Source organism: Equus asinus, chromosome 2, assembly GCF_041296235.1.
Source record: "Equus asinus isolate D_3611 breed Donkey chromosome 2, EquAss-T2T_v2, whole genome shotgun sequence".
NCBI lineage: Eukaryota > Metazoa > Chordata > Mammalia > Perissodactyla > Equidae > Equus > Equus asinus.
The window spans coordinates 89,035,001-89,048,063 of record NC_091791.1 but is presented as its reverse complement, the minus strand read 5'-3'; the positions used below and the strand labels follow the sequence as shown (position 1 = coordinate 89,048,063).

General features: G+C 41.4%; 1 protein-coding gene across 1 annotated transcript in view; it reads right to left on the bottom strand.

Annotated features, from left to right (window-relative positions):
• Positions 1-13,063, bottom strand: part of PTPN20 (protein tyrosine phosphatase non-receptor type 20) — a 66,580-nt gene that overhangs the window by 27,016 nt on the left and 26,501 nt on the right. The window contains exon 5 of the mRNA XM_070519473.1: positions 10,252-10,342. Within this exon, the coding sequence (XP_070375574.1) occupies positions 10,252-10,342 (91 nt within the window). The remainder of the gene's footprint in view (positions 1-10,251; positions 10,343-13,063) is intronic.

The window sequence follows — 13,063 nt, the reverse complement described above, 5'->3', positions numbered from 1 at the left end:
AATTTACCATGCAATGCGTTACCCCCCTACTGTATAATAGCTCGCTGACATCTTGGCAAGAAATAAAAAAACATTTACGGGGGCATTTAATACCTCCCTGGCCAATAACATCACTGGGCTACAAGCTCAGTTAGAGAGGCAGTTACAAGAAGTACCTAAGGTGTTCTCTCAAAAAATATTTCAAGACACTGAAAATGGGTTACACTGGCTAGAGCCCTCCAATTGGTTCTCGGGCCTCAATTTATGCATATTTGTTAATGCTGGTGTGATTTTGATATTATCCATGTTAACAGTTTATGTTTTACGTCTGCTGTGCTCCCTGAAAAAACAACAAAGGCAATAAGAGCAAGCATTGGTTATGATGGGCCTTCTGGCCTCAGCACGACACGATGCCTTCCTTGCTTTAAAAAACAAAAAAGGGGGAAATGCAGCCACCCCTGATGCAGGAAGGGTTAATAACCACTGGAAAAGGCTTGCCAACAAACTGTGACCTGGAGGTGAGGAGGCCGGTTAGCCAATGATGGGTAAGACCTCCAGGGGGAGGCAACCTAAAACAGGCATCGGCTGCCCGGGGGCACAGATGGAGAAACGATATCGATATCAGGAGCAGGAGGGACCGTTGCCTAAGAGACCTTGCCTGCTCCGAGATAAAAATATACGAGCACAGCAATAACATGATAATATCAAAACAGAGGCCAAGAGAGGGCTCCTTGAGAAATCACTAAGAATTCTTGGCATTTGCTAATTACTTCATCCAGAACACCTGTGTATGTTTAACAGCTGTAAGCTATGTATATATTGAAACGCTGGTTATAATAAACTCAGAGTGGCCATCAGCCCTCTCCGCATGTATCCTGATGTGTATGTTGGATTGTGACACCGACATGTGGTTAAGTGTTCAGTCTCTACTGAGGCCCAGCAGCAGGTCAAAAGCTATTTCGCAAAAGAAGAGTAGTTGTATGAAGAGATTGGCAGGGCTTTGCCCCCAAATCCCATGGTCCTGAGTTGCAATGCGCCTACAGGCACCTGCCAAAGGCTCCGAACAGTATCCTATCTCCCACTGACACTGCTTCCACTGGATCCTAGGGCCCTAGTGGCAGAGCAGCTTGCACAGCAGCCTGGGCCTGGCACAGAACTTTCTCCTGTTTTGGGCCCCACTCAAAACCAGCAGCTTTGAGTCTCTCGGAAAATGGCCCAGAGCAGCACACCCGAATGAGGAACACGCTGCCTCCAAACTCCAAAGACGCCCACTAGGCATCCTGCCTCTCTCTGCAGGAGGCGCCAGGTGCAACATCTAATCCTTCACCTTACAAGGGATTATTTTGACATCCTCCACACCACTGGACCTCTAGAAATTTCACTGAGATAGAAGCCACTGACTTTTGTTGAGTCATTTCCCACCCTCTGACACACAAAGGTCTGACTAGTAAGTCTAGAATAGTTAGTTGTTACTTCTTGCTCACTAAGTTCAATCAGCATAATGTCATCAGTATAATGGACCGGTGTGATGTCTTAAGTAAGGGAAAGGTGATCGAGATCCCTGAGAACTATGACACAGGGCTGGACAGTCGCTGTCTCCTTGAGGTAGGACAGTAAAAGTGTATTGCTGGCCTTGCCAGCTGAAAGCAAACTGCTTCTGGTGGGCTTTACTAACAGGTGAGGAGAAAAAGCATTTGCCAGATCAGTAGGTACACACCAGGTACCTGGGGATGTGTTAATTTTCTAAAGCAATGAAATCACGTCTGCTACAGCAGTTTCAATTGGAGTTACCACCTGCTCAAGGTTACAATACTCCACAGTCATCTCCCAGATCCACTTGTTTTCTGCACAGGTCAAAGAGGTGAGCTGAGTGGGGCATTGATCGGAATCACCAGCCCTGCATCATTTAAGGCCTTGACGGTGGCACTAATCTCTCCTCATTCTCTCCAGGAAGGCAGGATTGCTTTTAGTTTACTATTTTCCCAGGTAGAAGCAGATCTCATGGCTTACACTTGGCCTTTTCCACCATAACAGCCCCCACTCCACAGGTCAGGGAACCCACGTGGGGATTCTGCCAGGTGCTGAGTATGTCTATGACAATTATGCATTCCAGAACTGAGGAAACAACCACAGTGGTTCCAGACTCACTGGACCCACCGTGAAATGGACCTGAGCTAAAACTCCATTGATTATCTGACCTCCATAAGCACCACTCTAACTGCTGGACTGCAGTGGACGCTCTGGGTCTCCTGGAGTTAGTGTCAGATTAGTGCCAGTGTCAGTAGCATTAGCAAGGAAGACTCTTCAGGGTTTAGGAGTTTGACGTGCCCATCTTCATCAGGGTCTTCCCATATATTTCCAATCCAATTTTCAGGATCCCATTCCTTCTCAGTCAAAGCCCTCACTTTACCAGCAAATTTGGGAAGGTTGGGAATTCCATTTGTATTGTAATTCAGCCATCTGCAGGATGAAATGCTCCGTTTGCTTTTCAACAGTCTCATCTCCCCGTGGCTGCAGGAGATAATAGTTCCCTTCAGGGCAGATATAGAAACATTTAGGTCATTAAGGTGGTGCTTGAGCTGGAAATTCTAATCCCTGAGATCATCCTTTCTTTGACTACTTTGTCCAGTGCAATTAGGAGCAACCAGCCAATCTCATTATACTTATCAGTTTGACAAAAATATTTTAAGTCATCAAATACACAATCATCCAGAGCCTTGCTTCTGGTAAGTATTTGAGTGAACAGCCAACAGTGAGATTTTGTGTCTCTATTGCTATATCGCACCATGGATTACCCGTGCTCTCTCTACTACCAGAAACAGTCATTAATGCCTTTAAATTGTATCAGATTAGCGAACCAATTCATAAAACTCATTATTAAGATTCTATTCCTCTAGAACCATTCTAGGTACCAAAATTTGTATTAGTCCATGTTCTGTAGAGAAATAGAATACTAGGCTGTATATATACAATGAGGGATTTATTTTAATGAAGTGGCTCACACGACTGCAGGGCCTAGCCAGCCTGAAATTTGCAGGGCAGGCTGTCAGGCTGGAGATCCAGAGAGGAGCTAATGTTGCAGTCTTGCATCCAAAGGCAGTCTGGAGGCAGAATGGCTTCTTCCTTGGGGACCTCAATCTTTTTCTCTTAAGGCCTTCCACTGATTAGGTGAAGCTCATCCACATTATGGAGGATCATCTGTTTTACTCAAAGTTGACTGATTTAAAGGTTAATCACACCTGAAAATACCTTCACAGCAACATCTAGACTAGTGCTTGACCAACTATTGGGTTTTGTGGCCTCGCCAGGTTGCCATATAAAATTAATCATCGCACAAGCTAAAAGTTTTAGTAAATGATGCGAAGGAGGGAGGTCTTTCTTGAAACTTAAATCAGTTCCCTAGAAGACCGAGTGAAAGAAAGAAGACAAAAATAAAAACTAGGGACAGAGAGAAAGTACATGCAAACCTACAAAGAGGCAGAAGAAATAATCAGAAAAAAGATGAAAGTCTTAGAGGACAGACTGAAGAGACCAACCCTATACATCACAGGAGCTCCAGGAAAAGAAAAAGGAGTAGCTTGAGGAAGAGCAGTTAGTAAACAACTGAAGACACTCTCCTCCAGCTGAAGGAAGATGGATGGCGGCTGCAGACTGACAGCTTCTGCTCTAGGCAAGACTGATGAAACGCAACACACCTGGTAACACTCCTGAACCCAGGAAAGACCAAAAACGTTATAAGGTTTCATAGTGAAGGAATACGTTTCTTATAAAAGGAGTCAGATTACCACTATATTTCTCATCTAAAACCCTGGAAGCTGGAGCACACTGAAGCCGCACCCAGAGAAAACTGGGAGAAGCGGACTGAAATCCCACAATCCTAAAATCCACAAAGATATTCATTTTATTTATCAGGATAAAAAATAAAGGAGAGAGAGCTGCAGATGGGCAGAGTTTGAGACTATATACTACTTGGCCCATCTCTAACCAAACCACCAATCAATCAGAACAGAGACCTGAAATTAAGGGACGATGGAAAGAAAAGAAAACAGGAGAGCGACAAGCCTTGCAAAATATAGTCCTATCTCTATACAAAGAATGACCGAGAACCTATTATTAAGCGCTAAAAATGGTTTCTTGAAATAGAAAAGAAGACACAGCACAGGAACACGTACTGACCGTGTGGAGACAGAATGCGTGTGGAGAAGCAGTACTGCCTGTGGTTAGGCCTAGGTTGGAACCCCGGATCTCTTTGCTATTTGCAGTGTGACTATAGGGAAAGTAATTAATCTCTCTAATTCTTTTTGTAAAACAAAGATACTAAGGGTACCAACATCACAGGGTTGTGGTGAGGGTTAGATGAGTGACTACCTGTGAAGGACCAGGATCAGTGCTGGGCACCCACAAACAGATCACTACAGCCATGACTACTGTTGTTACTGTTCTTATCATTGGCGGTGGTGGTAATGATAGAAACAAACAGCGAGCTCACTAAAGTGTGGACGCTTGCTGAATCTCTCCCTTAGAGAGCTGGTGTTTTTCCAGCCGTCTGTATTATAATGGTAAACTGTACAAAATATAAAAAGTGTAATATACCTTTTGCACTCACTCACAAACCACCTTCTGTAACAGTGCACTGAGGTACAATTGTCACACACGTACACCCATGAAACCATCACTACAATAGGGTAAGTGAACATCTCCGTCACGGCTAAAATGTCGTCTTGCCCCTCGGTAATCTCCTTCTTGCTCCACTCCTGCCCTCAAGGCAACCACTGATAAACTTATGTCAATACGAATTGGTGTGAATTTTCTAGAATTTTCCATAAATGGAAGGATACAGTGTATCAGTTTGCTAGGGCTCCTACAACAAAATACCACAGGCTGTGTGTGGTTTAAACAGAAGTTCATCTTCACAGTTCTGGAGGCCGGAAGTCTAAGATTCACGTGTCGGCAGGTGTGGTTTCTTCTGAGGCCGCTCTCCTTGGCTTGCAGAGGGCTGCCTTCCTGCTATGTCCTCAGGTGGCCTCACTTTTCCTCTGTGCTCATGCACCCCTGATGTCCTGTGAGTGTCCTAATCTCCTTTCCGTATAAGAATACCAGCCAGATCAGATCGGATCAGGGCCTAACTGAAGGGCCTCGTTTTATCTTAATTGCCTCTCTAGAGGCCCTGTCTCCAAACACAGTCACTTTATGAGGTCCTGGGGGTTAGGACTTCAACATATGAATTTTGGGGGACACAATTCAGTCTATAATGTAGAGTATATACTTTTTTGATTAGCTTTTTTCACTCCACATAATCATTTCGAGATTCATCCATGTTTTTGAATGTATCATTAGTTTGCTATTTTTTATTGCTGAGTAGTATGCCATTCCAGGAGGAAAGACCTAGCCATTCACTTCTAAAAAACTGGCCATGAAAACCCTATGAATAGCATCAGAGCATGGCCTGATATGGCACTGGAAGACAAGATGATGGTGCAAAACAGACCAGGCAGGGTTCTGCTCTGTTACACGTAGGGTCACTAGGAGTCGGAATCAACTTAGCGACACTACAAGACAAGTATTCCATTATGAGGGCTTGCCACAATTTGTTCATCCACTCTCCTATTGATAGACACTAGGTTGTTTTCAGTTTTTGACTACAGCAAATGAAACTGATACACACAATCATATAAACTTTTCATGAAGACATATGCTTCAATTTCTCTTAGGTAAATACACAGGGTTGAGTCATGTAGTAGGTATATGCTTAACCTTATAAGAAAGTGTTAAACTGGGGCTGGCCCAGAAGTGTAGTGGGTAAGTTCGCGTGCTCCAGTTCAGCAGCCCGTGGTTCACCAGTTCAGATCCTGGGCACAGACCTACACACAGCTTATCAAGCCATGCTGTGGCAGGTGTTCCACATATAAAATAGAGGAAGATGGATACAGATGTTAGCTCAGGGCCAATCTTCCTCAGCAAAAAGAGGAGGATTGGTGGCAGACGTTAACTCAGGGCTAATCTTCCTTGGGGGAAAAAAAAGTGTTAAACTCTCTTTCAGTAGTGGGTTTGGAATAATATCTTATTATAGTGTTAATCTGCATTATCTTAATTAATGATGTTGAGTGTCTTTTCACATATTTGTCACCCATATATTTTCTTTGTTGAAGTGGCTCATCAAATCTTTTGTTCAATTATTGTTGGGTTATTTGTCCTTTCATCAAATTATAGGAATTCTTTATATATACTAAATACAAGTCTTTTGTCAGGTAAAGGTTTTGAATGTATTTTTCTCCCATTTTGTTGCTTACCTTTTCATTTTCATAAGCGTGCTTTGAAGAGCAATGTATTTTTTAATTTGATGAAGGCCAATTTGTTTTTTCTTTCATAGTTTTGGATTTTGTATCCTATTAAGAAAAACTTTGCCAAACCCAAAGAGACTAAAATTTTCTCCTAAGCTTTAACTCTTATATTTAGGCCTCTATTTTGAGTTAATTTTTGTATATGGTGTGAGGTAAGGGTCACATCTCCTCTTTTGGTATATAATTCATTTTTTGGTATATGAATATGCAATTGTCCAGAACCACTTTTGAAAGATTATCCTTTCCTTATTGACTTGCATCCTTGAAGTCAGATATTACCACCTGCTCTACCCTCCTTACATGACCATAGAGAGCACTCAGTGAGTTATGTGTAAACATGCTCTGAAAAGTGGAAAACTAATAGAAAGCTCAGTCACCATCATTATTAGTTAGTTCTGAGTGTATCTTGATTCAGGGAGCTTATTCTCTCATCTGTGAAATAGGAATAACAATATCTGACTGGTCTACTTCAGAGGGATTTTATTAAGATTTATTCATTTTAAAATGTTTTGTAAATTGTAAATTGCTTTAGAAATGCAAGATATTGTCTTTATACCTGAAAAATCTCTGCCTTACATCATGAGGCCCATTCTCACTTTGCACAGTAGTACAGGGCTATAAACACAACTGTGCAAGCCAAAGCTGTGCAAAAGCTTCACAATCAATAGGACAAGTTAGCGTTATTCCATAACCCTTAAAAGTTTTTGCTAAAACATTAGAAACCCTTTTACTGTTGGTTATAAATATATAAAGAAGTGGAAAAATGGCAAGACTAATATTTATTTAGAGCACTGTAATTTAAAACATTAGAAACACTGAGAATTAGAGCACTTAATTTGTAAAGAAAACTTATCAAGAGTAATTTGGGGGCTGGCCAAGTGGCACAGTGGTTAAGTTTGCACGTTCTGCTTTTCGGTGACCTGGGGTTTACCAGTTCAGATCCCGGGTGTGGACATGGCACCACTTGGCAAAAGCCATGCAGTGGTAGGCATCCCACATATAAAATAGAGGAAGATGGGCACAGATGTTAGCTCAGGGCCAGTCTTCATCAGCAAAAGAGGAGGATTAGCAGTAGTTAGCTCTGGGCTAATCTTCCTCAAAAAAAAAAGAGTACTTTGAACAATGTTTGCCTCTTTCTGATCGTATAACTCACAAGACAGTGAGCATCTTCTCTATGCCTATGATACTCCCTTCCAAGTTCGGATCAGTTTCCACCATGTTATCCTCTGCACTTAGGATGTTATGGAACAGGTCCAAGAGTTCCTTTAATGTGAAGTTTTTTGCTAGCATCACTTCCTGTAGGACACCTTTATCCTTTCTGTCACAAACACTTCCCTCATCTATGTCGATAAATTCCCCTTCAGCAAGTTCTTCTGGCTTCATTTCTGGAATCTCTTGAATGGTGGCAGTGTCAGCCTTTTCCTGGTCAGGTAGTTCTTTTATAACTCTATTTACACTCTACTAGCATTTCACTCCCAGCATTATCACTTTTCCTTTCTTTTCTGCAATTTCATCTTTGTTGGCCAATCCCTTCTTCTGATTATCCATTTTGTTATGTGTGTTTATCACTGAAAGATAAGCAGCAGCACAACTACATGCTTTGCTGTCTGTGTGTGTAACAGGCAGAGAGTGACCACCTGCAGACATACGTGAAAAGACGTGACATGATTACTCACTGATCTGAAGCACGTCTGTTATTTACATAGCGATGTAGGAACTGAAGAGCTGAAAGTGAAGTTCGTACCTTATGCAATTATTCAGTTAATATATCATGATTATGGAATCTGAATTGTGTTGTTGAAGGACTGGTGTTATGTAACTAAACCCTGTGCATCTTGGGGCCATGAAGGATTGCCTGTACTTGCAGCGTCCTGAGACGTGTGAATTCCCCCATTCAGTGTTTTCAGCATTTGAAGAGGAGGGAAAATAATTATTTCTCTGGCTTTCTTGACGTGATTCTTTAGGAACCTTCTATATTCATTCAAGAAATGTGTATTGAAGAAATCAAAGAAACTTTCTGTTATTGTCAATCAAGTAGGCTTATTTTAGATTAAATTAGAATGTGGTATGAGGTAGATAAATTAGTTGACTTTAAAACAGCACTTGGTTGAATAATAGTTGATTTTCTTTTAAGAGAAAAACAAAAAGTTTTACATGATTTTCCTTAACGATTTAACATTACCTTTTCATATCTTTGCATATCTTTAGTTGTCAGTCTTCTTATCCCAGAATAAAAAGTTCAAGCCAGATCAAATGTTAAACGTACCCCATATCCTAAAGCGAGTTTCTTACAATCCGGAGAGGTGCATTTTAAAGGCCTGTTTGCACTCAGTCTCCCTAAGGGCTCACCGCACACGTAGGGACAGGAATTACATAATTGAGACTTTTGACCTCTTGGAGGTGCACCAAATTGTTGGTGTTCTCTCTTAAAATGTCTAACAGTGGTTCATCACCCTGACTTCAGGATAGCCATCAATGCAGCTCCACACACTCCGCCCACAGAAGACAGCAGGATAAGTTATTCTCGCTATCGCGGGAAGGTACTCATCACTTCTACAGTCATAAAGTTATTTTAGATCTGAATGAACCAACTAAACACAAAGATATTTAGCCAATGATGCAGTCACTGTGCTCTGCTCTGACTTTTATGATAACCCAAAAAAGTCTAGCGAGGGAAACAGATAATTAAAATACAGTTTGGTAAGTGAGGGAGGGGAGTTATAAGATGGTATGGAATCATTAGAGAAATGTCAAACCTAGCTTTGAGAGAACAAAGAAAGTCCGACCGAGCTGTCTCTGAAAGACAGCAGGAACTACCTCAGAAAGAAGGGAGGAGGGATGGGTCTTGCAAGAACCACAGGTTCAAGGGCCTGGAGACGAGAGAAAGAGAATGATGAATTCCAGAAACCGGAAGTTCTGTGGGAGAGCTGAGGCTGGAGAGGTGAAACCTATGCCATGCTAAAGAACTTACCACGACACTCACAGAAAGCCAAGAAGAGCTTTAAAAGCAGAGTAACGTGCTCTGACTTCATTTGAGGAACGTCCTCTCAGTAGGTACTGTGAGCAGACAGGAATGGAGGCAGCGAAGACGACGGAGACCAGCTGAGAGATGAAACTCGCTCAATCCAAGTCAGCAGCAGGGGGACTGAGAGACGGGGGGAGATTCTAGAGGTACTAAGGAAGTAGAATCAAAGGACTTTGTGGCCATTTTTGGATATTGCAGGTGACTCAAAGTTTTCTGCTTGGACAACTGGGTGGAAGGTCAAGTGGGAGGAAAAATAACGGTAATTAAACTTGGAAAAAATTGGCTTTGAAAGGAGCGAGGCATAGAATGAGATTTCCTGCCTAAAATGAAAATGGTGTTGTGTTTTGTTTCTGCTCTTCAGACGGCCTGGGACAGATAAATCCTGTGATAACTGGGGCAGGGTGGGGGGGACATGGCACTGACATCACCCAGCATAGCAAGGTGTAGGGCCCTCTGGAGATAAGCAAAGGGCAACCTCCTGTTGGAGGGAAGATCAACAGCTTGACTGTCCAGGACACAGGATATAAATAGCCCAAATTGTGCCTGTGTTTCTAAGCAAAATAGCCAGAGAAGGTGGTCAGTGCATGGGGTACCAAAAGTGACAGCTATCTCAGACTACCAGACTTTCTGTGTAAATGGTTCATGAGAAGCAGCAAGGCATACGGAGGCTGGAGGAGTGCTGTAAATAACCCTGGGACAGCGGCTGGAAGACGGACCTGGAACGGAAGCCTTGACTTTCACCACGTTCTCCATGTCCAAGAATGCACCCAGGCCACCTGCTGCCAGCTCCCAGAGCACCTCATCATGGTCACAGGTCAAAATGCTTAATTCCAAAAGCCATACAACCCACTTTTTATCTTTTCCTAAATGTACACAGGAAAATAATCAAAACCATTTTTAGCTTACATGGAAGAACATCTCGGTATCTGTTTTTGTCTCTGTTGCGTGGTTCAGACCCAGAGTTGAACTCACCAGGTAGGTTCTTAAATTCTAAAGCCTTTAAAAGGTAAGAAATATAAGTCATGTACTTACTATAACAAAAGACAAAGAAAAAGAAAAAACCCTGCCTTTGGTTAGTGTTCATGATCCTTAAACCCCTTTATGTCATGACTTGATGTTAAGTAAGCTGTGTAAGTGGAGAAGTCAGAGCCCCATTTAGAAAGTACTCTATGAAATAGCTCAAATTTGAGATGTCAGTCAACATGCTGCTTGATAAGGAAATGTTAAATTCTCTGGAGATACTTTTTCCCTTGAACTTCAATATTTTTCCTTTTTCATAAAAAAAAAGCCAATACTGAATATTTACTTCTTAGGATCCATCCCTAAATCTATCATTTTATAAAGAAAAATAATAAATAATAGCAACAAAAATATATAAACAAAAAATATAAACAGTCTAACAATTTACTTCTTGCCCCATGAAGAAATTATAGCTAGGATACCAATTAAAGAATTCTTCCTTTCAAACAAATTTCTTTAAGGGCTGGCCTGTGGCTGAGTGGTTAAAGTTCTGTGCACTCTGCTTTAGCAGCCCAGGTTCATGGGTTCGGATCCCAGGTGCAGACCTACTCCACTCATCAGCTATGCTATGGAGGCATCTCACATACAAAGTAGAGGAAGACTGGCACAGATGTTAGCTCAGGGCTAATCTTCCTCAAGCAAAAAAAAAAAAAAAAGAAAGAAAAAAGGAAAAGAAAAATTTCTTTACCAAGTGTGAATTCAACAAACATTTAGTATGTACTCGGCACTGTTCCAGACATTGGAATACAGAGATGAGTCTGAAAATGGCCTCATCCTGAAGGAGTTAAGGGAGCAGGGAAAGAGGCAGACATGGTCAACGTACAGAGATACTGGTGTAAATGACAGCACTATACTGTACCTAAAGGGATGGGAAGGAGAGCCCCTAGAAAGGAGGCAGCACCTGAACTGGGCCCTCCTGAGTCAAAAGAAGTTTTGAAACACCAAAGTCTGTGTGTGGAAGGAAAGAAGAGCGAAGGTGGCTGGGTATCACTCCAGGCAGGAGGACAGGAATAAAGGCGCGGGGCATACATGTCCTCCTAGGGGCCTGGTCAATAATGTGGTAACGAGGACACAGAGAACATGATCTAGACCAAAGGGAAACTAAAGCTACCTAGGAAGGCCTTGTTTCACATACAAAGAAAGTGAGATGCCCCCAGTCCTACTCTTCTAGAAAACGTGTGCATAAAGCCACGAGTCACCTCTTTTTGAAAGCTCTTCAGTAACTCTTGGGCAGCCAGCTTGGCGCCACCAGTCTTTAAATAGATGTTGGCAACTACTGCCACGTGGAATGAGAAGTCAGTGAAGGTTTAAGCAGTAGGATAATATGATCAGGTTTTTACCTTTTGAATCTCTCTGCAAACCCATTCTAAAATTAACCTGGAAAAAACATCTGTAGGAAGAACCAGAATAACTTTGTAAAAGAAGAGTAATGAGGGGACGCTAGTCTTACACGATGGTAAAAGATAATATAAACCCACATTAATTAAGAATTTTGTACCAGAACATGAATAAACAAATCACTGGGAAAAGTCCAAGAATAAATTAACACACATGCGTGCTTCAGAATATGATTCAGTGGCATTTGACATCACTGGAGTTTGAAGAGGATCTTAGAACAATTGGACAGCTATATAATGCGGGGTCCTACCAAATACCTTATAACAAATTAACTTCTAGCTAGACCAAAGATTTACAGATTAAAACGTCATGAAAGTATTATTAAAAACACATGAAATAATTATTATGATCCTTGAATGAATGGGGCATTCCAAAAGGACACACAAAACCCTGAAGCCCCAAAAGAAAAGATTACCATATTTGATCACTAAAAATTAGCTATTTCTTCTTAGTAAACATGTGTGTGCACAAACAAAGTGAAAAAAGTCACCATATATTACACACACCAAAGGGGTACTTTCTTCATTATATAAAGAGTTATTAATTGATAAGAAAAAGAATAAACAGAAAATGGGGCAAAGACTTGGAACTAGCAGTTCACTGAAAACAAACACAAAAGGCTTAAAAACATAAGGAAGGCTATTTCTTTGTTCTCAAAGAAAGAAAAGCCAATTAGATCACCAACAAGAAGTCACTTGTCACTTAAGAGATGAGGAAAGATCCAAAAATTTGATAGCACAAAACACTGGTTGTCTGCCCAGGAATTTGTCCTAAAGAAGACTGGCACGTGCACACAGGCCTGTGAAGAGGGGAACCCTTCTTGCTGTTGACGACAGCAAAGCCTAGAACACTGGAGATGCCCGTCAGAGGTGGCCACTTAAGGGAGGAAAGGCCTTTGTGCAGGTAAGTAACTGCCACGCCGTACTTAAGTGAGTGGATAGAGTTCCACGTCCTGATAATATATTTGGAAATTATTTTTTATGTGGAAAAAAATTTTTTAAAGCAAAGAAAGGGCAGAATAGTGAGTAAAGTACTGCCAACAATTTTTCTGGAAGTTTACATGACAAACTTAATAGTGGAAAGGGGGCCTAGGAAGTCAAGGGAGAAAAATAGAGACTTACTCCATTTTATAACTTTTTATGTTACTTGACTTTTTTACTATATACACACACCTATTACTTTAAAAACAAATTTAATATTTAAAAACAAAAACAATGTATTCAATCTAAAAAAAAAATAAAAGAAACCCTCTGGTAATAATGTGGGAACAGAAATCACATATAGACTTTTGTTAAGACCA